Genomic DNA, 27,705 nt, shown 5'->3' on the forward strand with positions numbered 1-27,705 from the left:
CTTTATCTGTGTGCCTCTTTTAATATGCCACAAACGCTCTCCCATCAATTACCTTGATTCTTTTGCTTTCATATTGAAAAATGGGGACTTTCATTTTGTCAAGTCCCAGACTTTTGTCAGTTTTTTTAAGGAGCAGTTTTAACTCCCCTGGTCTTTAGTGTCTATCAAACTTAGAGGGATTGGAGGGGGGGTGGGGTAGTTTTTGTTACACTTTGGCAACAACTTAATAGCCCTGATTCCTGCCATTGCCTGGTCATCTCCCTTCCTGTGTGGCTATGTTTGCTCTTTGTCATGGGCTTATTCAATGTAAACCTAGGATAATTGGGGCACATCATCATCCCTGTTGTCTTAACTGCGTTTCTGACTTTTTTTTCCCCTCGGGGTATTTCCCCTAAACAACCAGATCTGTGCTTTTTTGTATGCGCCACGATATTGTGCCTTGCTCCACTCTCTGCCTCGCGTCATTCTCCCGAGTTTTTTGGGAGTTGCTCACTCTCCCCCCCGCCCCCCCGCTTTCCTTTTGATGTCAAACTAAGCTTTGATGCAAAAGCTCTGGTGCTTCGACAGCCCGCTTGAGCCTCTTTCCCTTTCTCTGGCGAGGGACGGGAAGCGGAGGGGGACGCGCGCGCGCGAAAGCCCCGAGGGGTGGCCTCCCACACGCCTAGCTTCACTTCCTTGATCTCGCCAGCTCTGACTTCAGCTCTAGTGGGCGGAGCTGCCGGGCCTGAAAGGAGGGGGCTTTTGCGCTGACGCAGAGGAAGATGGCCATATATGGTCAGTTTCTGCCTAGTGACGTTTTTTGCTGGTCGGGCTCCGTTCCGGGAACCCCCGCCCACGTTGCCAGGCAAAGGGCCTTGGGCGATGTCAATTTCCAGCCAAAGAAGGCAGGGGCTGATGCTTTGGGGCTGGGAATGTCCCAGGGCGCGCGGCAGACCCACAACCCCCCGCGAGCCGAGGCGGGGCGCGGTTGGCCCGCGGAGGCCACGCAAATGCCTCGTTCACACGTTGATCCTGCGGGGAATGACACACACCCAACGTAGGGCACGGTGGTTTTTCGTGGGTGAACTTTCCCGTCACAGCAGTTATCGCTGCCGGTAACTGAAACTATTGCAGACTTGGCACGGACAGTCGCAGTTAAATTGGCTTTTCAATCTCCAGGCCGCGTTTCCAGTACTCGCGTTAGTGACGGGAAATTCTATAGCCCTGGCTTTCGGAGGTTTCCTTTTATAACCAACTTCAGTAAACGGAAATCTGGGACAGTAGTAACACGTTAATCTTGCCTTTGACTACCAACCTAGGCTTCTCTATCTCAAACCCAACATGCGGGTGAATGAAAGGGTTATCTTACTAAAGTTCTGTCCGTGCTTAGATGCTGCCTCTTAATGAGGGCTTGCTCCAAGAGTTGGAGCACATGTTTTTCACTCTTGTGGAAGGGCTGGAGCAAAGCAGTTGCTAGCCAGGTGCCCCTGTGGTAGTGTAAGGGGCAAGTTAAAAGCCCAGATCAGGCCGGAGTGAGTGATAAAGCTGATCTTTATGATTCAAAAGAATATTACCCCTAAAGCTGTCCCTTAAAACATAAACACATTCTGCTCCACCTATTGCTCCTGCCGGAAATGCCATGGAAATGGAGTGGTTGGTCCCACAGGCAGCCTCTGACAGAAATGGGAGGATGCTCAATGAATGCCTTAATTCTTTAGGGGAAATCGATTCAGGTCATTGAGGGCATAGTGGCAGATGTAAATAGATAGCAAAGGTGGGTGTAGTGTGATGTGGTGATTGTGTGGAAGAACAGTTTTTTTCTAAGGGACTTTCAAGAGGTTTCTGTTCTGTCTTGATGTTAATTGGGGGGGGGGGAGCAAAGGGGACCAACAGAGCTGTGTGAGTCAGGTACTATAACATCCCATATAAAAGTGTTTTAAGTTCTGATTTGCTGCTATCCGCCTGCTCTGTTGCTTGCCTGTAAGACCCAGTCTATGAGTTGCTGCTCTTTCAGTCATGGTCATCTGAAAATTCTGTTCAGCAAAGCACTGTGAAAGTTCAGGGAATCTTTGCTTGCTTGTTGGCTTACTAAAACCAGTAGCCTCTGTTGACATCTCTCAATGCCCTGGTGAGAGAGGTGGGAAAGGGTCCTGTCAGTCTGTGAATGTGGTTTGATTTACCTTTTGCCTTGGTATTATCAAGCCAATGCCCAATATAGAACAGTGAAGACAGGAAAGAGTAGGATGGATGGACTACAAAGGAAGAAGTAGCCTGGTTCCTCAGACTGCTGACTGTTGGGTGCTTATAGTACAACCATCCTATATGCAGGGATCAGAAACGTGTGGCCTCCAGATGTTGTTGGACTGCAGGTCCCATCAGCCCTAGCCCATATAGCCAGTGGGGAGGGATGATAGGTATGGCACTCCAAGAACTTGTGGAAGACCACATGTTCCCCATCCCTGCTTTATGGGCAATGAAACTCCAAAGCATTCCATATATGTGGTATGATCTGGCTCAAGATCTAGCAGATGTGTCATTCTGCTGGACATGTGTGAGGGCCATTGCAGAGGCAGGCCAGAACAAGAGAGTGTATGAGGGCAGGATGTGGGATTCAATTTTTTCTTCCCATAGAAGAATACTGGCCCTCAGCTATTTAGCCACAGAGCAAAAGGTCAAGGTGACTCAGATAAGAATTAATGGGACCTTAATCAACTCCCAGGGGCAAGGGCAGAATAAAGGCAGTGTTTGGATTATCCACTTTCTGGACTTGGGACTGCATACAAACTTCATCATAGCAGATCTCAACCTGCTGTAGTTGAACTGAAGTCTCCCATCCACCCTTCTCAGGCCAGTGGGTTCAGATGCAACACTGCAGATGTCAAAGAGAAAATGGTTTTGAGCAATGCAGTGTGTGTGTGTGAGAGAGAGATTTCTTGTATCATTTATGTTGCTGTTGACGAAAGGAGAAGCAACAGCTAGCATTCTCGATCTCTACATGTAGTTTCTTCAAAGGTGTGAAACAAGTTTCAGTGAAAAACATACATACCAGGGGGTTGGGTGGGGGGAAACCAAGTTCTTTATAAATGCTACTAAACTGCCTTGCCAAAAAAGTATATGTCTAATTTAGGAATTCAGATGTAGACAAAATCTTGTCCTATGCATTTTTATTTTATTTTAAAAAAAATTGTCTAAAACATTAAGAGCATACTTTTATGCATGTTTAAATGGGATGGGTGGGAATCCTACAGCTCCTGCATTCACCAGCCACTATGGTTGGCTGGAGAATGTTGGGAGCTGTAGGACTTTTTCTGACCAAACATGCATAGGATTGTGCCCTTCTCAGTTTTATTTCCACACTCTTGTCCTTCCCCCCTCCTTTTCAAAGGTGATAAGTTGCCTTAGATCTCATTGTGGAAGAGCCCTTGAGGCAATGAGACAGAGTTAAGAGATCTGCATTTTAACCATTTCTCTAGAGGAGGAGGAGAGATAACCCATGGAGTGCAACATGAAGTAGTGGGGTAGGAACAGTCGTACTCTTTAATTTTATACTCCAGCTTTTTGTGGGGGAAAGGGGTGTATATAGAAGCCTAGTTAGTTTGGAATGAGTGAAATTTATTTATTTATTTATTTATTTATTTATTTTATTACATTTATATACCGCCCCCCAGCCGAAGCTCTCTGGGCGGTTTACAACAATTAAAAATAGTAAACATTAAAAGTATACAAAAAATTTAAAAAACACAAAAACAGTATAAAAACAACAACAGTATTCATTTAAAACAACAATTCTGGGGTCCATTAAAACAAACTTAACATTATTAAATGCTGTTAAAATGCTGTTAAAATGCCTGGGAGAAGAGAAAGGTCTTGACCTGGCGCCGAAAAGATAACAACGTTGGCGCCAGGCGAGCCTCATCGGGAAGATCATTCCACAGTCGGGGGGCAACCACTGAGAAGGCCCTCTCCCTTGTTGCCATCCTCCGAGCTTCCCTCGGAGTAGGCACTCGGAGGAGGACCTTAGATGTTGAGCGCAGTGTACGGGTAGGTTCTTGTCGGGAGAGGCGTTCCATCAGGTATTGTGGTCCCAAGCCATGTAGGGCTTTATAGGTTAAAACCAGCACCTTGAATTGGGCTCGGAAACATATAGGCAGCCAATGCAAGCGGGCCAGAATCGGTGTTATATGCTCAAATCTTCCTGTTCCAGCTATCAATCTGGCCGCCGCATTTTGCACAAGCTGCAGTTTCCGGACCGTCTGCAAAGGCTGCCCCATGTAGAGGGCGTTGCAGTAATCTAATTTGGAAGTTACCAAAGTATGGACAACTGAAGCTAGGTTATCCCTGTCCAGATAGGGGCGTAGCTGGGCCACCAACCGAAGTTGGTAGAAGGCACTCCGTGCCACCGAGGCCACCTGTGCCTCAAGTGACAAAGATGGTTCTAGGAGAACCCCCAAGCTACGAACCTGCTCCTTCAGGGGAGTGCAATCCCATCCAGAACCGGTTGAACACCCCCCATCCGATCAGAGGAACCACCCACCAGCAGCATCTCAGTCTTGTCTGGATTGAGTTTCAGTTTATTAGCCCTCATCCAGTCCATTGTCGCAGCAATATTTAAGTTAAGATATAAAAGCCCTACAATCAGATTCCATCTCTGGAAGGAGAGAGAGAAATAAGTCTGGAGTGGGGAATGTGTGGCCTATAATTGAACTATAATTCCCATCCTTCCTGCCCTCTGGCTATGCTATCTGGAGCTGAAGTCCAGCAACATCTGGAGGGCCGCAGTTCCCCCAGCCCAGATCTTGTTGGAAAATCACACTCTGAACCAGAGTTGAGCAGAAGTAGCAGCGGCTCTCAGTTTAGGACGCAGCAAAGACTAAATGAGGCAGATCTAAGCTACGGTAGAGTACAGGAGCCAGGAAAACAGCAGATTGAAGGAGATCTAAATAAGTCTCTGAGTCAAGGGGATGAGAGAGGTCTAGCTGTCTCATGAGAATAGCAGTGGAGCTTCTGGCTTCTATTTCCAGCCTTGGATAGGGAGAGCAGTCTGATTGTGGTGGGTGTGGTAGGCCCTCAAAGGGAAACTGGGGACCAGAGTGCCACTAACATCTTCAGCATATTCCCCATCTTCCTCCTTTACGCTGCCTTCTTGTGGGCTTAGCAAAGAATGGCACTACTTGTTGTTATCCTCCAGGGGGGTGGGGCAAGGCCCTTGCCAAACCTGCCCGGGGTTATCATCAAGAACAGCCTGCCATTTCCGGAAGCACGAGAAGATGATGCAAAATGGAATGTAGCCATGGTGCGTGCCACAGCTGAAGGCCGTAGTAGAGCATGTGTGGTGTGAGACACGGCTCGTACTCTGTCCCTAGCCTCGTGTCATACCTCCAGGCAAAAGGGGGGCAGGCAGGGGGAAGGCTATTGTGTCAGCTTCCTCTTCCAGTTCATGTCTGGGTTGTTGAAACCGGAGGCCCAGGAAGGTAAAGCTAGGGATCTGCTTAACACTCTGACATCATAAGGAAAACTTAGAAGTAGAAGGAAAAACAGGTGACTAAGGACACATATCATAGCATAAAAACAGACAGTCAGGAAAGCAAAGACACAAACCAAGCTGTAGCTAACGGGATATTGGAAACAAAGGGAGGGTGGTTTTATTAATGATTGTAATCGAAGCAGGACAAGGTGATAGTGTGAATTCGCTCCGCAACTCCAGTCGAAAGAGACTGAGAGATGGTGTGTTATTGTTTTTAAGGGCAGAATTACTCAATATGTATTTCTGCTTGTCTTTACAAAGCAGGAAACTCTGATGAGACATTTAGTGCTGACAAAAACAAGGATGGGGAAAGATCGAAAGCTAAGATAACAGTTCAAAATACTTGGGCAATCTGAAGTGTTGGATCCTGGTGACATTTGCAGAAGAGTTAGCGGGCAAATCACTGAAGCACTACCTTTCCTAGCTGCAAACTCATGGAAACCAGGTGTGGCTCTAGTAGAGATGTATTTTTAAAAACATTTATCCTGCCCCTTTAAAAGAGCTCAGCCTAGATGGTAACAGGGAAAACCAGAAAGAAAAGAAATCCAATCATGAATCCTGATGCCTCCTTTACTTTGGCTACTGAATGGCGGCTCAGCAAGGGAAGCTTTACCACTCCTCTGGAAAGTATTGAGGCATGGACTTTTAGGGGAAGATAGCTCCACGATTGTGGGGCAGCCCCCTTTGAATGCCTGTACATTCCCATTCCTTTGAAGCGTGGTGGTACAGTCAGAATGCTCTCAGTCACAAATATGTTAATAAGAGGAGGGCTCTGAGGTATGTAGTCCAAGCGATTTATTTTATTTATATGCCACCCTATAACAAAGTTTCCAGGGCAGCTCACACCATAAAATGGATTAAACCTAATAATAAAAATCTAAAATGTCTAAAGCTGTTAAGGGCTTTAAACATCAAAATAACCTTGAATTTTGTCCGGAAAACTGTAGAGAGCCAGTGCAGTTGCCTATGTTTGAAACAGAAGGAAGATTCAAGGAACTTCAAAACTTGACTTATTTATTTAGAAGATTAGGACAAACAAAACAACTCATTTGTAAGATTAGAAAGAAAGCTGAGCAACCAACTTGCCTTTGTTAAAACAAACAAATAACCCCAATTATGGTGCCAACCTAGTTTTTGTATTTGGTACAATAAAATTTTTTAGTAGAATCATAGAATAGCAGAGTTGGAAGGGGCCTACAAGGCCATCGAGTCCAACCCCCTGCTCAATGCAGGAATCCACCCTAAAGCATCCCTGACAGATGCTTGTCCAGCTGCCTCTTGAAGGCCTCTAGTGTGGGAGAGCCCACAACCTCCCTAGGTAACTGATTCCATTGTCGTACTGCTCTAACAGTCAGGAAGTTTTTCCTGATGTCCAGCTGGAATCTGGCTTCCTGTAACTTGAGCCCGTTATTCCGTGTCCTGCACTCTGGGAGGATCGAGAAGAGATCCTGCCCCTCCTCTGTGAGAAAACCTTTCAAGTATTTGAAGAGTGCTCTCATGTCTCCCCTCAATCTTCTCTTCTCCAGGCTAAACATGCCCAGTTCCTTCAGTCTCTCTTCATAGGGCTTTGTTTCTAGACCTCTGATCATCCTCGTTGCCCTCTTCTGAACACGCTCCAGCTTGTCTGCGTCCTTCTTGAATTGTGGAGCCCAGAACTGGACGCAATACTCTAGATGAGGCCTAACCAGGGCTAAATAGAGAGGAACCAGTACCTCACGTGATTTGGAAGCTATACTTCTATTAATGCAGCCCAAAATAGCATTGGCCTTTCTTGCAGCCATATCGCACTGTTGGCTCATATTCAGCTTGCAGTCTACAACAATTCCAAGATCCTTCTTGTTTGTAGTATTGCTGAGCCAAGTATCCCCCATCTTGTAACTGTGCATTTGGTTTCTATTTCCTAAATGTAGAACTTGGCATTTATCCCTATTAAATTTCATCCTGTTGTTTTCAGCCCAGCACTCCATCCTATCAAGATCATTTTGAAGTTTGTTTCTGTCTTCCAGGGTATTAGCTATCCCACCCAATTTTGTGTCATCTGCAAATTTGATAAGCGTTCCCTGCACCTCCTTGTCCAAATCATTAATAAAAATGTTGACGAGCACTGGGCCCCTGGACTGAGCCCTGCGGTACCCCACTCATTGCCTCTCTCCAGTTTGAGAAGGTTCCATTGATAAGTACTCTTTGAGTCCGATTCTGAAGCCAACTGTGGATCCACCTAATAGTTGTTCCATCTAGCCCACTTTTAGCTAGTTTGTTAATCAGAATATCATGGGGCACTTTGTCAAAAGCTTTGCTGAAGTCAAGATATATGTCGTCCACAGCATTCCCACGGTCCACAAGAACTCAGATGGTACAAGGATGACTTCAAAGCTTTTGACTAAATTCCCCTGTGATATGGCATCTTCAGCAGAAAGGTTGACAAATGAGCTCTAGAAGAAATGAATATAGAATCAAAAGTAAATGTAATGATGTAAAAAAAACCCAGTTCAACTATGGAATAAGCTACATAAGGTGTTTATGGAATTTCTTCCTTTGAGGGATTTCAAGAAAGGTTTAGGCCAGATTGATACATTCTGCATTTTGTAAGGATAGGATATTAGGGCTTTCAGTACATCTATTTGGTGCCCTACACATTCCTGCTTCTTTAATGTCATATGTGTATGAGCACAAACTCCCAGGTTTTCACTTCAGTTTCAGAAGGGGCTCTGTTACGTCCTCCAAAGCCTCAGCAGAGGGATGCATGAAGCAGAAGATCATTTAATGAAGATGAGTAGAATGTGGGAGAGAGAATGCTAATTTCGTGGTCCCAAGAAAAGCTAGACAACCAATGCCCTCCACCTTTTCTTGAACTGCAGCCCCCATCAGCACCAGCCAGCATGACTGGGGATTATGGGAGTTGTAGTCCAAAAGAATTGTAGGAGACCAGGTTGCCTAATCCTGAGCTACATTGTGTGAATGTACAGGCAGTAATGAGTTGAGGAATGAGTTTTATTATCAGTTCTAACATGTGTGCCGAACTGAGCCCTCTCTTCCCTTGGTGGCTGCACCTATCTGTAGTTTTTCAGCAGCCATCTGGTTGGGTGTAATGAGTACCAAGACAGGGCTCAGGATGGTCTGAGGCTTTGGGATGCTGTGCGAGGTGGCCCTGTTTAGCCTTGCCCTATGGTGTAAGTATCCAAGCTGTTCAAGTCTTTGGGTTAAAAACATCCTCTCAGTTTCAGAGCCAGCCAATGGCACTCCCTGCTGGCACAACTGTAAACTAATTGTTTGCCTTACTGTAGCAACCCTTCATTTGCACTCATCAGATTTTGCTGCACTTTTCAGTAGAATCGTAGTCATTTTTCTTTGAAGCATATAAAAAGAAGAGGCAACCAAATTAGTACAAAACATGCAAGGGCAGTAAGATAGTATCTTTATTAGGAACCATCATGGCTGACAATGTATGGAAATATATGAGTTTCCATGCAGGGGAAAGTCTGAAGCTCAGTGGTACAGCACACACTTTGCATAGAGAGAGGCCCAGGTTCAATCACTGGCATTTTCAGGTGAGATTGCATAGAACCAGGAGAGTGACTGCCAGCCATTGAAAACAAGAGCAAGCTACCAGAGCCAACAGTCTGACTGGGTAACCCACTTCCTGTGTTAACACCGCCAAGAGGTACTGTTCATGTGGTGTTCTGGACGTGGTGATGAGCTGAAGCACAGATGAGTCAAGTATAAGATGAGAGTAGCAGGAGGGGAACTGACAGTTTGGTAAGAACTTGCTGCAAATTGAAAAGATATGCGTTGTGATGTAGTTTGTATAGTTTGTATTGTTTTTTACCTTTCCCTGTGTGTCTTGTTTTTGTAGAAAATAAATAAAAGTATTAATTGAAAAAAAAAGAAAAGATATGCAGAGGATGTGAAGCCAACCAGAGAGGCCCATACCATGGGTCAGGGATATGTATTTTTCTCTGCATTCTACTGTCACATTTCAGGGGAAAAGCTGTGATGGCATAACTTTCACAGGGGAAGAAAGGTAGCTCACCCACACTTTGCAGACTCCTCCAGTCCAAAGATTTTTCTGTCCAGGGTTTACAGTCATGTTTCTGACCCAAGGTCAGAGAATTAAATCGGGGCTGGCTAATTTTGACATATAAATACATACAGCAGATAATAGTTATGTTATATAAATTTACACCAGTAGAAGTACCTTTTTTCCACCCTGATCATCGGAAGGAGAGTGGAAACCGGTGGCTTAGTGGTCAGTTTTGAAGTGCAGGTGCTCATCATGTGAGTCCTCATAACCACCCCAAGGAGAATTAAATATCCATCAAGGAACAGCAGTAGAGACCATAATATCTGATTTACTAAAATGGGCTGACAGTCATAAAATAGTGAGCTGGCAAATGGTAGTGTATATTGGGCTTTGGCTGGAGAGAACTGAGATTGCATGAGAAAGGGAAAGAGGGACACAATGACCTGATTTGCAGGATCAAATCAGCCTACAGCAACTCATTTAAACCTCAGTGGGTTGCAACACCCCCAGGCACCATTTCACATAACCCACCCCCATGCTGAGGGTTGTCAAATTGTCCAAATGCAGTGGGGGTGGATTATAAATGGGTTAAACAACCCTCACATAAACCTGTGTTCAGCCTTTGCATAAGCCACCACCATTGGGATCAGACAACATGACAACCCACACCCCGCATGGTGGTTGGTTATGCAAAATGATACCCACATGTGGCACAGAAGGCTTGATTTGATCCAGCCCAACATATTTCCAAACAGCTTAAGACCACCAGCTCAAGATTATCTAGGAATCCCTTTTCCCCAACACTATTTGATCTCAAAGTCAACAAACCAGTTCCAGCTGGTTTTGTATGTACTAAGAGCAGGTCTTTTGTAAAGCTGATGGGTTTTAATTTCCCATTCAAGTCCAAGCCAGACCAAAACACTTGGCATTACAATAGGAACAATATATTGTTGCTAGGGAAATCCATTTGCCTCCCAGCTATTGTGAGGACTGCAGCTAACATAAAGGAAACAGTGAAGTGAGGGGTGCGGGAGACAGATGTCATTGTCTCTGCTAATCAAAGTCCTAGGTGAGCCTTGGCTGCACTAGACAATCTACCAATAGTGAAATTGGTGCAATAAGGCAGTGGAGTACAGTAGCAGTCCCCAATGCAATAATAATAATAATAATAATTTTTTTTTTACCTGCCTCTCCCTCTGGATTGAGGCGGGGAACAACATCAAATATAAAAATACTATAAAATACATAAAACTGATTAAAAACATATAAAATTACTATGTTATTAAAATAACAGCCAGACATTTTAAATTTCCACTGGGTAGGCCTGCTGGAAGAGATCAGTCTTTATAGCTTTTTTAAATTCAGAAAGACTGTTGAGTTGGCGGATCTCTCCCGGCAGGCCATTCCACAGTCTGGGTGCGGCAGAAGAGAAGGTCCTCTGGGTAATGGTTGTTAGCCTAGTTTTCACTGACTGAAGTAAATTCTTCCAGAGGACCTGAGTGTGCGAGGCAGATTGTATGGGAGAAGGCGATCCCGCAGGTAACCTGGACCCAAACCATGTAGGGCTTTAAAGGTAATAACCAAGACTTTATACTTTGCCTGGAAACTAATTGGCAGCCAGTGAAGTGATTTTAACATTTGTAAAATGGTCACCCATAAGTGTACTGGTGACCAACCTGGCTGCCATATTTTGAACTAGTTGAAGTTTCTGGACTAGGCACAAAGGTAGCCCTATGTACAGTGCATTGCAGAAGTCAAGCCTTGAAGTTACCAGCGCGTGCACTATGTATGTATGTATTTATTTAAAACATTTGTATCCCGCCCTATATCATAAAGATCTCAGGGCGGCATACGGATAAGAGCATACAGTATAAAACAATAAACATACACAGCTAAAAACAAACTAAACCATGAACTAAGTTAAAACAATATATAATTTAAAAGCAGTAAGAACAATTAAAACAATGTGCCATCTTCGTGAATTTAACCATTAAAGGCTTTGTTTAAAAGCCATGTTTTCACTTGGCACCAGAATAAAATCAGCGTTGGCGCCAGTCGGGCCTCCAAAGGGAGGGCATTCCACAGTTGGGGTGCCACAACAGAGAAAGCCCTCTCCCTTGTCCCATCATAGCATATGTGTTGTGCTGATGGGACGCAGAAAAGGGCTCCTGCAATAGATCTCAAGTCTTGGGCAATGCACTACGGTCTTTAGGTCTTCCAACGCTAATTCTACAGGAAACTGCTGCTCCTAGTTCAAAGGAGCAGAGGCCCTGCCTGACAGAAATTGGCAGGGTGCTTCTAGAAGTCTTCAGAAGTTATACCAAGTGCTTTGCTTTATACTCAACTTACATTAAGTGGAAAAGGGCCTGGCAAATTGGGGTTCTTATACTGTTATTGCTTTATGGACTTCAAAAATATAATGTAGGCAAAAGAGATTACAGAGCGTTTTTCCTGCATGCATTTCATGTTAATGGCAGACCAGGAGGTAGAGAGCCATATAAATGGTGTCGGAATATGTCTCATTACGCACTTTTTAATGTTGCAATCAAGTCTTGCTTTAATGCAAATACACATTCGAAATGAAAAGCTTGTCCAGTGAAGCAATAGCATCCTCTAGTGGCAGAACATGTACAGCAGGATTATAAACAAAAAAACCTCTCCCGTTCAGATTAGACGTACATCTATCTTTAAGTCTAGAAAATGCCCTTTAAACCTACCAGTGTCCCCATGATTTTGATCTAAGGATATTACAAACCTACACCTTAAAGAGCTGACAGCATCTGATCTATATCCTCACTTATCCAAAGCCAGCTGTGTTTCAGCAATCTTGAATGGGCATCATCTTTCCCTCAGATGTTCTAGGGTGCAATTCTATGGATGTTTTAAACAGAAAAGAGGTGGTACAACTCCTAGCATACTATGCTTTCCATACTATGTGCTTTCCATATTTGAGCATTTACTTTGCCAGGGCTTCCATGAGAATATCAGGTCTACTTCATACAGTTAGTACCACAATCCTATTGAATAGATGGCAGCCTAGAACAACCATCTGGTGGATATAAATTCCCCCAATGGCAAAGAGTACATTAGATAGAGACATTTACAAAACCTCAAGTTCTTTCAACTTAAGCCACATCTCAGATTCTGCACCCCAAAATATGCTTGGCAGTGTATTATAGCTGCCCTGTTTGGACTTCTAACCTAGTGTAAGATGGTCATCAGTGTTGGAATGGTATTCCAATGAGTAGTGCTCACTGGAATAGCCTAGTGATAGTTTCTATCCAGTTTACCAATTGCATGTGCATTTTGGGAAAGATTAGTTAACTACATACAGGCAGAGAACCTAGGTACCTTAGGACTAGATCTGCAGAAATACAGGATGGTTCCCCTCACCCCGGCCTTCACATCACTGTAGTAAACATAGATCCTGATTAGCAAATCAGGCCTACTTCATCCTGCAGCAAAGGTTTTCCTTTATCAGAGTACAAATCTCGGATTGCAGTTCAATTATTTTGAATCTGGCTTACAGAATGCTTGGGGGAAAGCCATGTTCTGTAAAAGTAAATTCTTGCTTATCCAAGCTGTTGTGAACTTGTGCAAATTAGCTAGAAAGTGATAGCCCACCATCAGCTTAGCAGCTGCAGCCACCAGAGAAACCCAAGGCAGCGTACATTATCCTCCTCCTCCATTTTATCCTCACAACAACCCTGTGAGGCAGGTTGGGCTGAGAGTCTGTGATTGGCCCAAAGTCACCTAGTGAGGTTCCATGGCTGCGTGGGGACTAGAACCTGGAACTCCTGACTCTCAGTCCAACACCCTTTCCACTACCCCACACTGGCTCTCATTGCGCTCTCTCTCCAGCAGGTGGCATTTGTTCCTCTAGTGAGCCATGCAACAGATCCTCTCCAAACCTTACCTAAGGGGCAGAAATCAATTAGAGACACATCGCAGCAAAACTGATGTTCTGCATTCCCCAACAGCAATGGCAAAGAGAATTGCATGCTCCTTCCTTTCCCCATTTTCTTGCATGAACAATTCAACATCACACTTAGCAGTCTGGCTTCTCTTCCAAGTTGTCTAGGGAATTTCATCTTTATGCACTTAAGAATAGCCATGCTAGACCAGACTAAGGGTCCATCTAGTCCAGCATTCTGTTCACGGAGTGGCCAACCAGCTGTTGAGCAGGAAGCCACAAGCAGGACATGAGTGCAACAGCAACCTCCCACCCGTGTCCCCCAGCAACTAGTGTATACAGGCTTACCACTTCTGCTACTGGAGACCTACTGGGGGGTGGGGGAAGGTAGATTCTCATTTTCCACCCAAAACTCAAGGGCAGGCAAAGTAGTTAAATCATATTTATTGAATGTAGATCCTTTTGGAGTGGAAAAAAAACCCTCTTCCCTTCTCTGACCCCTCATTCCTTGTCAGCCCCTATTTGAGGTGGCACTTGGGGATCATATTCTTCATTTTGGATGCCGGTGGCCGTATTCTTGCTTCAGAACACCTTCAGCAGAACCAGAGAGATCAGGCAAGTTCCATCAGGCTTATTTTAATCACCACTTTTATTGAAGCATAAACACAAGGATGCCCTACTCAAAACTTGTTCGAGTTAACTTCTACAGACGACTATTTATGGGGGACTCTGGTAGCTGAGCTCTCCCAAAGAGCGTTAAATGGGGAAGATTCACCGCGAATAATCCCTTCACATTAGACCAGGCGCCTTCAGTAGGACACGGCAGTCGAGCAAGGCAAAGGGCCTACTGCTGCTTGGCGAAGAAAGCCTTGCTGTCCTTCACTGTGGGCTTGATGGTGTCGGCGCCGGGATGCCAGCCAGCTGGGCACACTGTAGCAAGAGCAAGGGGGGAATGTTAGAACAAGGGAAGCAATTAGGACGGGGAGGGGGGAAAGCAGAATGTCTCAGAACTACAGAGCAAGCAAAGTTAGGGCAACAAGACCCCCAAATCAGCAAGGATATATCATGTATTAAAAAGAGACAGAACTAACAGCAAGATAAGACAGGAGCTTAAGCAAAGTTTCAGAAACTCGTCACTGGCAGCCCAGACCAGTAGACCCCTACCCTGGGGGTTCCTTTTGAGTTATTCTATACATCGCCAGTAAGGGAGAAGACTGGAGACCTAACAACATTAGCAACATTTGAAAGAGTGATATATAGGCACCACTTGTGAATGGATTAAAATTTAAATATTTGGTCTGCTTTTACTGAAGTTTATGTGTAATATATACTTTTCCTTTCTTTCTTAGATAGTTGCAATATTTGAAACTGAGGTCTTTAAAATACATTGTTAAACATGTGGATTTTTGTTTGTTTTGTTGAAACTTACAATAAAAATTGATAAAGAAATCTATAGATTTCAATGTAATGTTGTTAGTGCAGTATTTGGACTATTTGCCACAGATGGCAAAAGGCTTAATACTTCTTGGAACACAGTGTGTTACCCCTACCCTTCTTTAGTTGTAGGTAAGAACCCTGCTGGATCAGAGCAACAGTATATCTAGCCAAGGGGAAGGCAGTGTGGTACCCTATGGACACCAATGCAAGCCCCAGACACCTGCCAAGATGCTCTACTTCTTCCACTGTTTTTGTTTAAGCAACACATTTTCTAACCAGCGGCTGGAATTGCTGTGAAAGGGGTTTCTGTGGGTGCTGAAAATATCAGGTTCAAAGGAATAGTTTAATATGTTGGGGCTCAGGACTCCATCCCTGCCTTATTTGGGGCAGGTTACTTGTCCTTTGCCGTGCTTCCCATAGCAGCCATTTTGTGGCAGCACCCAGGACAATTTCTCAAATTGCTGAATGTGTCCATGACCCCAAAAACTGACCTACCCCTGATCTATGTCAATAACTGCCTCCCACTGTGGCCAGCCAAGGAAGGCAAAAGCCTTCTGCTGCTACTGCTCAACCCCCTCCTCAACCCTTATCCACCATCAACCGTCTCTGAACATTTGCCCATCATCTAGTAGCCCATAGCTCGCCGTACTCTTCAGGCACCATTCTACTCCTCCCTATCTCAGACAGACTCTGCCAACTCACACACTGTGATGTGTCAGGGGCATTTTGTGAAAGCTGTCAGAAAGCCTAACACTTATCTGCCAAGCTAATGACTTGTCATTGCTGGATGTCCACGAACACTGTGTTGGCACTGCTGACAGTTTCTCAGCCATCCAATGTGTCAGGGACAGTCCTGGTTGAAGCAAGTGTCAATTCGGCTGAGAAATGCCACGAGGCCGTTAAGGACAGAAGGATCTGCGTAGGCAGAGAAGAGATGAGATTCCTGAGGAGGAGAGCATGGGACACTTGACAGGATGGACGAATTAAAGGGGGAGGGCCCACAAGACCTGAGGCTAGGAGACGCTGTTGACTGCGAGAGTGGGGAGAAGAGACCAAAATGTTAGGCAGGGAAACTATGTTAGAGACAAGGTTACCTGGAGGTAATAGACCCCTGGGTTTGGTTGTGTAAGAAAACAGTGGTAGGTGGGTGCAGCAAGGAGTCAGAGTGGGGGTGAGAAACCTCTTTGAGCCCGAGGGACAGTTCTATTTCAGAGAAGCTCTTGGGGGTTTAGTGTGGGAGGGGCCAATGGCAAAGGGGGCAGGGCCAAAAATACAGAAGTACCAGCATGTTGTAGCTTAAGGCTCTTATTGCCAATAATGAGGCCTCAGGAAAGACGTTTCAACAGTTTAGAATTAGGGGTGGGGGACTGCACAAAAGCCTGAAGACCATGAAATGATCGTTGTTGGGAGGAAAGGAGGTGGGGCCAGGAGAAGGGGTGCAGCCATCTAAGGAACCCTGGAGGTCTGGATGGGGAGTTCAGGAGGGCCAGATCCGGGTGAGGTTCCCCACCCGAGCTAGAGGAAGCAGGGCTGAGGAAAAAAAAAAAAAATCTCATTGGGCCATCAAATGAAACAGGATGAATAAACAGAGAAGCAGAAAGACAAACAAGGGAAACTGGATTACTGTGGGCTAGGGAAAGGGCATATGTTAGACAGGTTTACATTCCAAGAAGCTCCTGAAAAGGATCCTTAGAGTTGCATTAAAAGGATCTTCTAGGTGTAGCTTGTATCCCACAATGGACCTGCGATAGGGCACAGAACTTATCTTGTAGAATTCACTTCTACTCAACTCGCTAGATTAGACTTCCCCAACCTGGTGCCCTCCAGATGTCTTGGACTATCACTGCCATAAGCCCTAGCCAGCATGGCCAATGGACAGGAATGATGGGAGTTGTAGTCCAAAACATCTAGAGGGCACCTAGTTGGGCAAAGCTTTATTTGACATTGAGGCCTTCTCAAGTGTGCAACAGGACAGCCTGAGGGGAAGCGAAGGTCAATTTAACTTGAACAGCAGCCCTACAAGGAGAGGCCGATACTAGGCTGGGTTGTTCCAGTGAATCCAGTTCTTATGGAGCAGCTGACGTGGCATCAAGCTTTGCTTTAGCTCCCTTTCTCCAAAAATGGTACTGGCACAGCTGCAGATTGTGGGCAAGACTGCAAAACTCAGGCCTCACCTCGCTCCTTCACAGCATTCCAACCCACCACATAGGTTCTTCCTAGCTTTGTGGTTTGTTATCTTGGGCTAAGGCAATTTATGGTAGCGCCTCCTTGCCCCAGAGGGCAAGGTTTGGTTGCCCAGGCACTCTCTTCTTCACCCCTACTGCCCGCACCCCTCAGTTTGGGCTACTAGACATCTTAGACCTAGAGGCTCTTGGCTCCTAGTAAACGGAGCCTATTGGCATGTCTCCCTTTGGGGGAAAGACAGCACTAGATCAAATGCATCACACCCTTAATTTCTTTAATATACTACAGCCTGCCTTAGCCCCCAAGTATTCTTTGAGAGTTGCTTGACTTTTTTTTTACACAGCAATTTGCACTCTTGATTTGTTGTCCAAATTAGAGGGGATTTTTCATTCCGTTTAGCCTATAATTTAGCAGAACCTTTAATTACATTTCTTTCTCTACATGCCATTACCGGATCCACAAGTCAATGCTGCTGCATCAACTTATAGTCATTTCAAGTTCTTTCTTGAAGCCTTCTCCAGGAGATGGCACGAAGAATGAAAGGGTGCCAAGTGTGCTGCAGACGGCTCTAGGCAAAAGAGCCTTCAGAAGCATTGCTAACACAGACATATGGTGAAATTCACATAAGACGGAAGGCTCTACTGCAAGCCAACGTCTCAAGTTAAAGCCACATGTGAGGTACCCAATGCCTTTCATCACTAAACGTGTTTCATACTGTATTGGCCACAGGCATGGCCAGACTCATCTTTGCCCCCTTAGGAAGGGAAAGGCACAGCAGAGCAATCTTGGGTCAATGATAATTTCTAGAGCCATAATGGCCCGCCCTTCTGTGTTCACTCCATTATCCCACCCCCTACTCCCTTACCTTCGCCATGCTGGTCTGTGAATTGGAAGGCCTGAACCAGGCGTAGTGTCTCATCCACAGAACGCCCCACAGGCAAGTCATTCACTGTGATCTGACGCAAGACACCTTTAGTGTCAATTATGAACAAGCCTCTGTGGGAGAGAAGAGGAATTATTATACATTTACCAAGACAGAAGCTCCAAACTTCCTTCTTTAAAAGGAGAGGGCCACAGCAGAGAAGGGGAAGCCTACCGACCATTGGAAACCATGTTCTGCCTCTACTGCCTTTTTCAGTAGTACCAAACTAGTACCAGGACCAAACCTGGATTGCGGGACTTTTGAATGTTCGCACATACACACCACAAATTAAAGATCTAAACTAAAAGGAAGTTTAAGCAAGGACACGTGACCTCCACAGGTTTTTCTAGCTACAGCAGCTACCTTTCCATTCATACATGTCAAGGTGCATGGCTCCATACCCCAGTTAGTGTGGGAAAGCTTTTCTGTATCTTCCTAACCAGCTTGGATTACATGGACCATGTTGGACAGGCCAAACTGATGACCAGGATGGGTATCATGCAGTCCTACAGCATCAGGGATGACTAACCCCCTTCAACCAATCACAGCACTGGAGTCAGGAGCTAACTAGGACTTTTGAGTCAGCCATGCTGAGGGTTTGCTACTAAAAGCAAAAGGGATTGATGCCTGTTGAGATGCTATCAGCCATAGTCCCTTAAAGTCATATCCAGAATTAAAGTCAGTTCTTACCTGTATGTAATGCCATCCTCCTCCTTCAGCACTCCATAGTCCTTGGAAATGCTGTGGTTGACATCTGCCACAAGTGGAATATTTGTGGAACCCAAGCCGCCTTCCTTTCTTGGGGTATTGATCCTATAAGGAAACTGCCATTAATATCTACAACATTGCTACATTTATCATGTAGATTATCTGCAAGCCACTATGCCAGCCACTTCAGAATTAGAAATTGTTGAACTAATTCTTACATCAGAATATGGTAGTGCAAGTCTTATTACTCAAGATCTACCAGACCAATTTTTCTCATTTTTGTTTTATACTAAAGCTTGAGCAGTGTAGACATGCAGAAAATTTTGAAAGTTCAAAAAAGTTCAAAGCTCGAGCTTTAATGGCAATTAATTTTCTCTGCACCAAACAGGAAGGGCAGCTCCTCCATCGGTGGAATGACAGACAGGCCTGCTCAGCCAATCAGTGTGGTGTGAAGACAGGCCCCAGCTGTAACCACATGGTTAGACTGTTGCAGTCAGTGGCGAAGGGGACAAAGGGTGGGCCAACATCACATGTAAATTTTGGAGGAGGGACTGAGGGGAAAAAACAGGAAAGGACCAGACTACTATTTTCTTTCTTTATTTGCAATATTTATATACCACTCCTTATCTGAGGATTTTGGAGTGGTAAACTAATGGGATAAAGGAATAAAAACATGATTAAACATTTTACTTAAAAAAAACAGGTACAGATTGAACCACGGCTGCTCATTCCAGGAAAGCTTCTTGGAACAATATTTTCAGGAAGCGCCGAAAACAATACAATGTTGGCACCTACTTGACCTCCAAAGAAGGGAGTTCTGTAAGAAGTAACACCAATGGCGACATGGGCTTTGAACTAGTTAACCAAGAATGCAACACCAAGTAGTTTTCCTTAGCTTTTTCACCAAGGCTCAATGTGGGACACCCAGATCAAAGCTGTGTCTGAAAACTGCACAAGTTTTCTTCCTCACTAGAAATTTACATTCTCAAGGGAACTGCAGGTGGACTCAGATTAGCAACATCCTGTTTCTCTGACCCAAGAAGAAGATAGCACTGGACACCCATTTAGTGTTCAAAGTTGATCAGGCCCCAACTGCTGTCTGCTTAGCGAGGTGGTTGATAAAGCTCTAGCAACAGCCAGGTTTTCCTAGATAAGGCTGGTGGAGCCCTCCACACCCTTCAGTCAGTTACCACTAGATCCCCACAGACAATTCTTGTGACTTGGGTGTCAACCCTAGTCAGAGCTATTATTTTGAACCTTTCACGTTTACTTTGCACCATGCTCCAGTTGGTGGATCTCAGGGTTCTAACAAAACACAAAGCAGATCGTGCAAACCCGAAATGCAGCCAGAGATCTCCACAAATCATCCACAAATCATTTAGACCAGGTCAGAGCATGCTCTTCGGGATGTGCATTTATTTATTTCACTCAGTTTCCTTTTATTAGCCAGTCTTTAGCATATACTAGCCCTTGAGCACTAGGAGACTCACCAGGCTAAGTGGGTGAACTGGGAGTCAACAGAGGCAGCAATAACCTCACAGTTGATCTTGTGGAATTCCTCAACTCGATCGTTGAAAGCTATGATCTCTGTGGGACAGACGAAGGTGAAATCCAGCGGGTAGAAGAAGAGAACCACGTATTTGCCTGTGTGAAAAGAAGGCCGCTTATCAGCAAAAGCATCACAACAGCTAGAGACCTGGTACTCAATCCGAAGGACTTGGCTGCTCAACTTCTTGAGATATTCCTATTCCAGTTCATGTTAAAAAGAAAGGAGAGAGATCTGGAGTTATAAGGACAGACCCAAGACATGTTTTGTGCTTAGATCAAGGGTGGGTAACTTGCGGACCTCCAGATGTTTTGGCCAACAATTCCCATCTGCTCTAACCAGCATAGCCTACTGTGAAGAATGATGGGAGCTGCAGACCAACAACTTCTAGAGGGCCACAAGTTGTGCACCTCTGGCCTAGACTATGCCACAAACAGTCACCCTTCCTCTGGGAAACACACACACACACGGTCCTTTGTCTGTACACCCCAAAAGAAGAGAAACGGGGGCGGAAATTGGGTGTCGAGAAAATGGCAGTGTGAAGTGAGAGCTCCTCAGCCTGAATGCGAAAAAGCTGCCCTGAAAAACCATAAAATGGCTCAAAAACAATTGGAAAGCTCAGTCTTGGATGGGGAATGACAACAGTCAGAGAACCAGAGAAAGCAACATCAAAAATTATTTTAAACCAAGGGAACCGGGTCCAAAAAATAGCAGAGAAGCTTCAAACAAAGCAGACAAGATGGCTGCCGGAAGCTCAGCAAACACTGCAAACAGCACACAATTAACAAGGGGCAACAGCAATGCAAGCAATTAATGGCAAAAACTCCTAAAGAGCAAATAAATCAGCAACTTACTGCTTTTAAGCAAGAACTAAAGGAAACTTGGACAACAATTTTGGAAACTAAACTGGTGACTTTAAACACAAAGATGGAACAAATGGAAACAGCAACAACAGTAATAAAGATAACACAGCATGATGAGAAACTTAAATATCTTAGAAAGCAAAATGCAGAAATAAAATACAAAATGGAGGAAATTGAGAACCGAAATTGCAGATGTCAGCTGCGCCTGCATGGCCTTGCAGAAGATACAGAAGGAGACAACATAAAACACTTCTTAGCAAAATGGCTCTCTTCTCTGGTCCTGGACTTCCCAATTGCACCAGATGATTTTGAAAGAGCTCACAGAGCTTTGGGGCCAAGGAGGAAGGATGCAAACTCTCCTAGAGATATAATTGTGTGCTTTGCAAGACACAACAAAAAAGAGATCCTGCAGAAAAAACTGAGGGAACTGAAGGAAATCATGGATAATGGTGCAGCTGTAATGATATTGCAAGACTTGGCGCAGAAACATTGCAACGACAGCGGCAACTGAGACCCTACACATTAAAACTGCAAAAGGCAGGCTACATATATTTTCGGGGGGTTCCATTCGGTCTGATGGTGCCAAATAAAGGGAACACACTAATAGCGACAAGCAAGAAAGAAGCAGCTTTAATTTTAAAACAATTTAGACTAGAACTCCCGGAAGGGGTCTCCATCGAAGATGCAGACAGAGAAGAGGATGGTGAGGAGTCTGAAGAAGAAAGAAGCTGGGAAATCATCCACAGGAGATGCAACCAAAGACCCAGGGATAGAGGTCAAATATTGGAAGGCTCAGCCGGTATGCTGAGATCCTTACCAAATAGACGAAAATGAATGGACAAGAAAGCTCATAGCAGATCCAATCCGTAGAATTTTTTTTTTAATTTGCCCAAAAATTCTTTCATGTTCTGAACTCGATCTATGCATAAACCACAGCCACAATTAGATTTAATCATTGGGAAACTCGTAAGATCGATATCCATGCTGGTACAAAACAAGATTGCCCATTCTCCCCGTTACTCTTTACATTAACTATCGAATTTTTGGCAGACAAATCAAGAAGTAATGCTCAAATTAAAGGAGTGCAAAATAATGCTCAAACTCATTTAATCAGTCTACATGCAGATGATATAATTTTAGTAACAGAACACCCTAAAGAAGATGCAATAGCCATAAAAAAAGAATTAGAGACTTTCCAAAACGTATCTGGTCTTAAAGTAAATGTTTCTAAATCTGATTTATTATGTTACAATGTCAATCCCAATACACAATTGGCTACTTCTAAAATACTGGTCATTCCCCTAGTTAATTCAACTTTTTGATATTTGGGAGTCCAATTTAGTAAAAACATCAACAAAACCTTTAGTAATAATTATGGTAAAATTTGGAAGTCCGTGCAAATTGTCCTAAAAAGATGGAATCATTTAAACCTTTCATTATTCAGTAGATTATCAAATGATAATTAAATGATTATAAAATAATGATAGTTCCTTAATTTCTATTATCTATTTTATGTTCTACCAATACATAAATTGATAGCAAATTGAACCTACCTGTATGAGCTCAAAATTATTATTATTTTGTATATTTCTGTATCTTTCTTGCTGAAGTTGAAGAACTTCATAATGAAATGTATTATATCATGTATGGTTTGGTATATTTACCCACGAAGTTGTGTTAAAATTGTAAAATTGATTGAATATTGAAAATCAATAAAAAAAGAAATAATTTAAAAAAAGAAGAAAAACTGAAGAAGACACCATGGGAAATATCAACTCCACTACTTAAGAGTAGAACCACTAAAATGAATGAGACTTAAGTTAGTCACAACTAACAAGTCCCATTCATATCAAAGGGTTTACTCTAAATAGGACTAACACTAGATGCTACCCCATGAATCTTTCACCCAGCTATTCCCTAGAGACAGTGATTCAGGGGCTAGTGATCACCTCTTGATATAAACTTACTTGGTCTCTTCCTTGATGCTTTTGTGCTTCCCAAGCCAGAGCATAACAAGAAAAAGGCTCTTAACTGCTCCAAACCAGCCTCTATACCAAGGTGGGCTTGAGGAACTCTTTTGTTTAGGTATTTACATCATAACTTCTCTGTGAGGCCAAGGCAGTTTACAATACCAATAATCTCACTGAACATGCAGTTACAGAGAAATGGAAGCAGTAGTATCTCTTACCTTTGTAATCTGACAACTTTATTTCCTTAATGGCTCCATCCACCACTGCTGTGGCATGGAAGTCTGGAACTGGCTTCCCAATATAAGCTTTACCGGAGGCCATTTTCTGAAATAATCGTAACAAGGTTTAAGTTGGCTACAAGAGTTCAACTTCTGGAACAAACAAAGATATAATACAGAACAGGGACAATTTACTTTACTTGGGGGATTTAAAAGGAGGTAGCACCATTTCGTCTTAGAACTTCCCCCAACCTTTGCAGTTACAAGTTGCAACCTCAAAGAAAGAATGGTGTCTTCCAATTAGGTGCAGTGTGTGTAGATGGAGCCCGACACATGAATCAATCTGATGAACAACAGAATGTAATACTTTTCAACCTGAAGCAATTCTTGAAGAACACAAGAACAGGCAGCCATGTGCCCCCTCACTCCTTTGAGGAAGGACGTAGGAAGTGTCTTGGCTCAAGTGGTCATTTCCATCTTGGAAAACATAGGGAGAAACATCTTAGCATGAGCAAGTGCTACCAAACCATTAAACAGCTGGTAGATGTTCCACTCACTTTTTAAACCTATTACAGTTCGCTTAAAAACAATCACCTTGGGGGTTCAATTAGACAAGAATTTTCAATGTATCTGTTACAGAAAGTTAGGAAGTGGTAATATAGTGCAGCCTTCCCCAACCTGGTGTTCTCTTGATCTGTTGGGAGAAGAGCTCCCATCACTTCCAGCCTGCATGGCTAATGACTGTGTTGGCTGAGGGGTGATGGGAGCTGTAGTACAACAGATCTACAGGGCACCAGATTGGGGAAGGCTAGCATAATGAATTCACCACCTTTCTGAACACTGCTTCCCATTGCTTGGAAAAAGGTTGCAGAGAAAAATGTACTTGGAGGCATATTTGGTGTTAGCCAAGATCTGATGGGAGTATCTTCACCCGTTCCATTGGCTATAGTGGCTGGGGTTGATGGGAGCTAAAGCCCAAAACACCCAGAGGGTCACAGGTCCGGGATGGCTGCTTAACAGAGAATTTATCCCATTACATAAGCCAAGCCTCATTACTTCACGAGCCCCTTAGGCTCCCCTTGCCTTTTGGCAAAAGACCAATATTTGGGGTGTGTGCAGATGCAGATTTTTCCATGGTGATGCTGAGCTGCTTCCAAGAAGCACCATGTTTGGACATGAAGTTTAATACTAGGAAATTAAAAGACAGAACTAAAAGGCAAACTGCAACAAGTACTTTTCAGATACTGTAGGACGCTGCCATGCCTGGCTTTACAGCAACTTCAGTGATAGGCATGAATGGGCACTAATCTATTAGTAAGTAGCTGTCTAGGCTAGAGACAAATGCAGCTTGTGTTCCAGAGCCACCACCAGAGATAGTATTTCAATAGAATGTAAAGCCAGGCCAAGCAAAGACTAGAAGGGAACAAGCTTTAAGAGACAAGTGGTTCATTCTCCTTGCCCTGTAGTTCAGGTCATGTGATGCAAGCAGGGGCAGTGACCAAGGTGAAGCCAAACATATTTATACCCCAGTTTCCAACCAAAATTGGCTCCTAAAGCAGACTACAATTCAAGTTTATCAGAAGATACATACACTTTCTCCTATGCAGCATGTATAGTACAGGGTACAGGATAGATGTTTGCTTCTTACCGGTGTTACATGTTCTTCACTATATTTTGGGTTTCTCTTGTCCTTGTCTGCTTGTCAATTCCTTCTATGCACTTTAACTAAAGCAAATTGCTGCTCCCCCACCCCCAATCAGTATTGTGAAGACTGCAAAAAGCTGTTGAGCTCCCAATATTTCTACACAAAGAATCCTCAAATACTGCAGCATCTGTTTGGGCCTGGTGCAATGCCAAAAAACTGGTGCTGTCTATTGCTGGAGATGGTGCAGGAGCATCTTCAATGTTCGCAGCTCACCCAACATTCCAGCTGCTGTTTGGACTATAATGCTGCTGGGCCTTATAGCAGAAGTGCACTTTGATACCACAAATTAGGCAAAAGAAATGAGCTTCCATGAGAGGGAGCAGTAGTTGTTAGGTGAAATGTTCCATGTTAACTAATAGGCTGCATATTTAAGATGGTGGCACTGTTTCCGTAAGAATCATCTCCTATGTTATCACTATGCATTGGCTTTCACAAACCTTGCTCACCAGCTACTGGGACAAGCCAGTAGAGAACACGGATTTTCAAACTAGCACATGCATTTGCCACTGTTGTTCTAGTGAGAGTGACAGAGGAGAAAGCGGAATTATGCAGAAGCCTCACGTGTTAGGAACCAATCCCCTTCATCTTATGATCTCTTTAAGAGAACACAGTTTGAACTTCCTTAGACAAGAGGCAACCCAAGACTAGAGACAGGAAGTTTTTGCAGCAGCTGAGAAACTTTATCAGAGTTCCCCAGACCAGCATGGGGTGGTACAGAATGGGTAGCCAGCCTTGAGTTTGGTGATTAAGCTAGAGGAGATGTTAGAATGTGTGAAACATGTAGGAAGAGGACAAGGCAAAAACCCTTGTTTGGATAATCAGTTCTGTAGTTACTGGTGCAGCCACTTAGAACAAAACCTTCTGTCTGTAGCCTTGGTCCCTCTACCTCCTCTCTTCTCAAGTTCGCCATTAGAAGGATAAGATTCAAGAGCTGGATGCTCTGAGGAGCCACAATGCACACCAGATGCTTCCAAGAAGACTTCATTTCATTTGTCTAGCCTAAAAGCGTACTGCATCCTAATCTCTACTAATAATGCATCCTATCTCTACTAAGCCCACTTCTGAACATCGAAACCACGCTTTTTCTTTTTTAAAAAGCAAGAGCTCCACAATTTCAAATCCTGTTCTCACGACGTATTCACTAGACCTACGGGCTTAGATGGCTCTCTTGAAGTCCCCCCACGTGAGCCGATTTGCCCGCACAAAGTTCCCAGGCGAGGCGAAGCTAGAAACCCTCCCACCGCTTTGCAAGATATTTGAGGGTGGATGGGTGAGAAGGAATAAGAGGAGAATGAATGAAGGCGGAGCCGAACGAGCTCCGGAGTCGAATTCCAGGGGCAAACAGAAGCAGACCCGCTGCTACCCCCCCCCCCCATCTCCGCCTCCTTCTCCCCGTACCGCTTGGAGCACAAAGGAGTGTCTGCTACTCGTATGCCAACGAGACAATGGGCGGCATTCAGAGCGCCTTCGAGCGAGAAGCGGCTTTTGAAAAGGAGATTTAGAGGATAACCGGCGAGAAGGACTCTTTGCACCCTTTGTCTTATTCCAACGCAAGCCCACCCCCGCCGACCCCATTGCCCGCCTTTAAAACAAAGGCGCAAGATGTATAGATGCTCAGACGAGGAACCACGACCCCACAACAGATATTAAAGCGTCAATCGCAGACAAAAAGGGGACTCTTCGGTGCCGTTAGAGCCGGCGAAAGCCTGGAGACAGGGAGAAGAAAGCGCTTGAGGGCCTCAGACCCATAGCAGGTCCTGCTGGGCTCCAACTCCAGGCCCGAAGCAACGAGCCCGCGCCTCATGCTTCGCGCGAAGCCCTGCAAAGCTCGACCGCCGCCCCTACCTCTGGGTCCGCGCACAGCCGTCAGCAAAGAGCACCGAGCAAAACCGAGCGGCTCCTGGAGGAGGAGGAGGAGGAGGAGGCGTGGTGCTAGCAGAAGAAGCCGCAGTCGCTGCGGGCTTTTATACTCGGCCTGCTGGAAGTGGGCCGGTTTAGGATGCGTGAGGGCGGTGCGTAATTCCTCTAGCAACGCATATGGGCATGCCGGTCTGCTTGTCTCGCTCGTTCTCCCTCCAGGCTCCAAAGGCAGGCTTTAGTTCGGGAACATAGACGTCCCGCTCGCAAAATATGATCATATTTATAAGGCGAGAACCCCCTACCGCGGGTTGCCATCTCTCTCCTTGCACCCCTCACCTTCCTGACCGGATCTCCCGTTTCTTTAACAGCAGCACGAGGAGCAGACATTCAACAGGTTACACTTTAACCTTTAACGGGGCCATGGCAGGCAGGTATCGAACAGTCAAGCAGCCTAGCACTGAATCTGCATGTCATGGGAAAACAACACACGTTGGAGTTCTGCTTCTTGCACAGAGGCCCAGGAGCTTTTGATACTTCCGAAGAACTTTGTTTGCGAGTCACGATGCCCCCATTCAGGCAACTCCTTCCTTCAGTTCTGCCCCGTGGCCGCTTCATATTACATTGCTCACCCCCGCCGCCCGCATAGCTTTGTGGTCTGCTGCTGTTGCAGTAAATTCAGAGGGAGAAGCCATAGCTCGGAGGTCGAGCTCACGCTTTGCATGGAAAAGGCGCTAGGTTAAATCCCTTGCTTGCATCTCCAGCTAACAGGATCTCAGGGACGTTCGGAGGGAGGGGACAGGAAAACAAACCGATAAACAAAATCGCTGAAAAACTCCGCCAGCCAAAGCAGACAAC

At 44.7% G+C, this 27,705-nt stretch overlaps 1 protein-coding gene across 1 annotated transcript; it reads right to left on the bottom strand.

The window, feature by feature from the left end:
• Positions 1-14,068: 14,068 nt before the first annotated feature.
• Positions 14,069-26,924, bottom strand: PRDX2 (peroxiredoxin 2). Its single transcript, XM_063120527.1, has 6 exons — positions 26,836-26,924; positions 23,286-23,391; positions 20,179-20,332; positions 18,671-18,793; positions 17,924-18,054; positions 14,069-14,367 (listed from the first exon to the last, which is right to left on the bottom strand). The coding sequence occupies exons 2-6, from the start codon at positions 23,386-23,388 to the stop codon at positions 14,282-14,284; spliced, it is 597 nt and encodes a 198-aa protein (XP_062976597.1). The 5' UTR covers positions 23,389-23,391; positions 26,836-26,924; the 3' UTR covers positions 14,069-14,281.
• Between the last annotated feature and the right edge of the window lie 781 nt (positions 26,925-27,705).

The sequence above is a fragment of the Elgaria multicarinata genome, chromosome 3 (assembly GCF_023053635.1).
Source record: "Elgaria multicarinata webbii isolate HBS135686 ecotype San Diego chromosome 3, rElgMul1.1.pri, whole genome shotgun sequence".
NCBI classification, from domain to species: domain Eukaryota; kingdom Metazoa; phylum Chordata; class Lepidosauria; order Squamata; family Anguidae; genus Elgaria; species Elgaria multicarinata.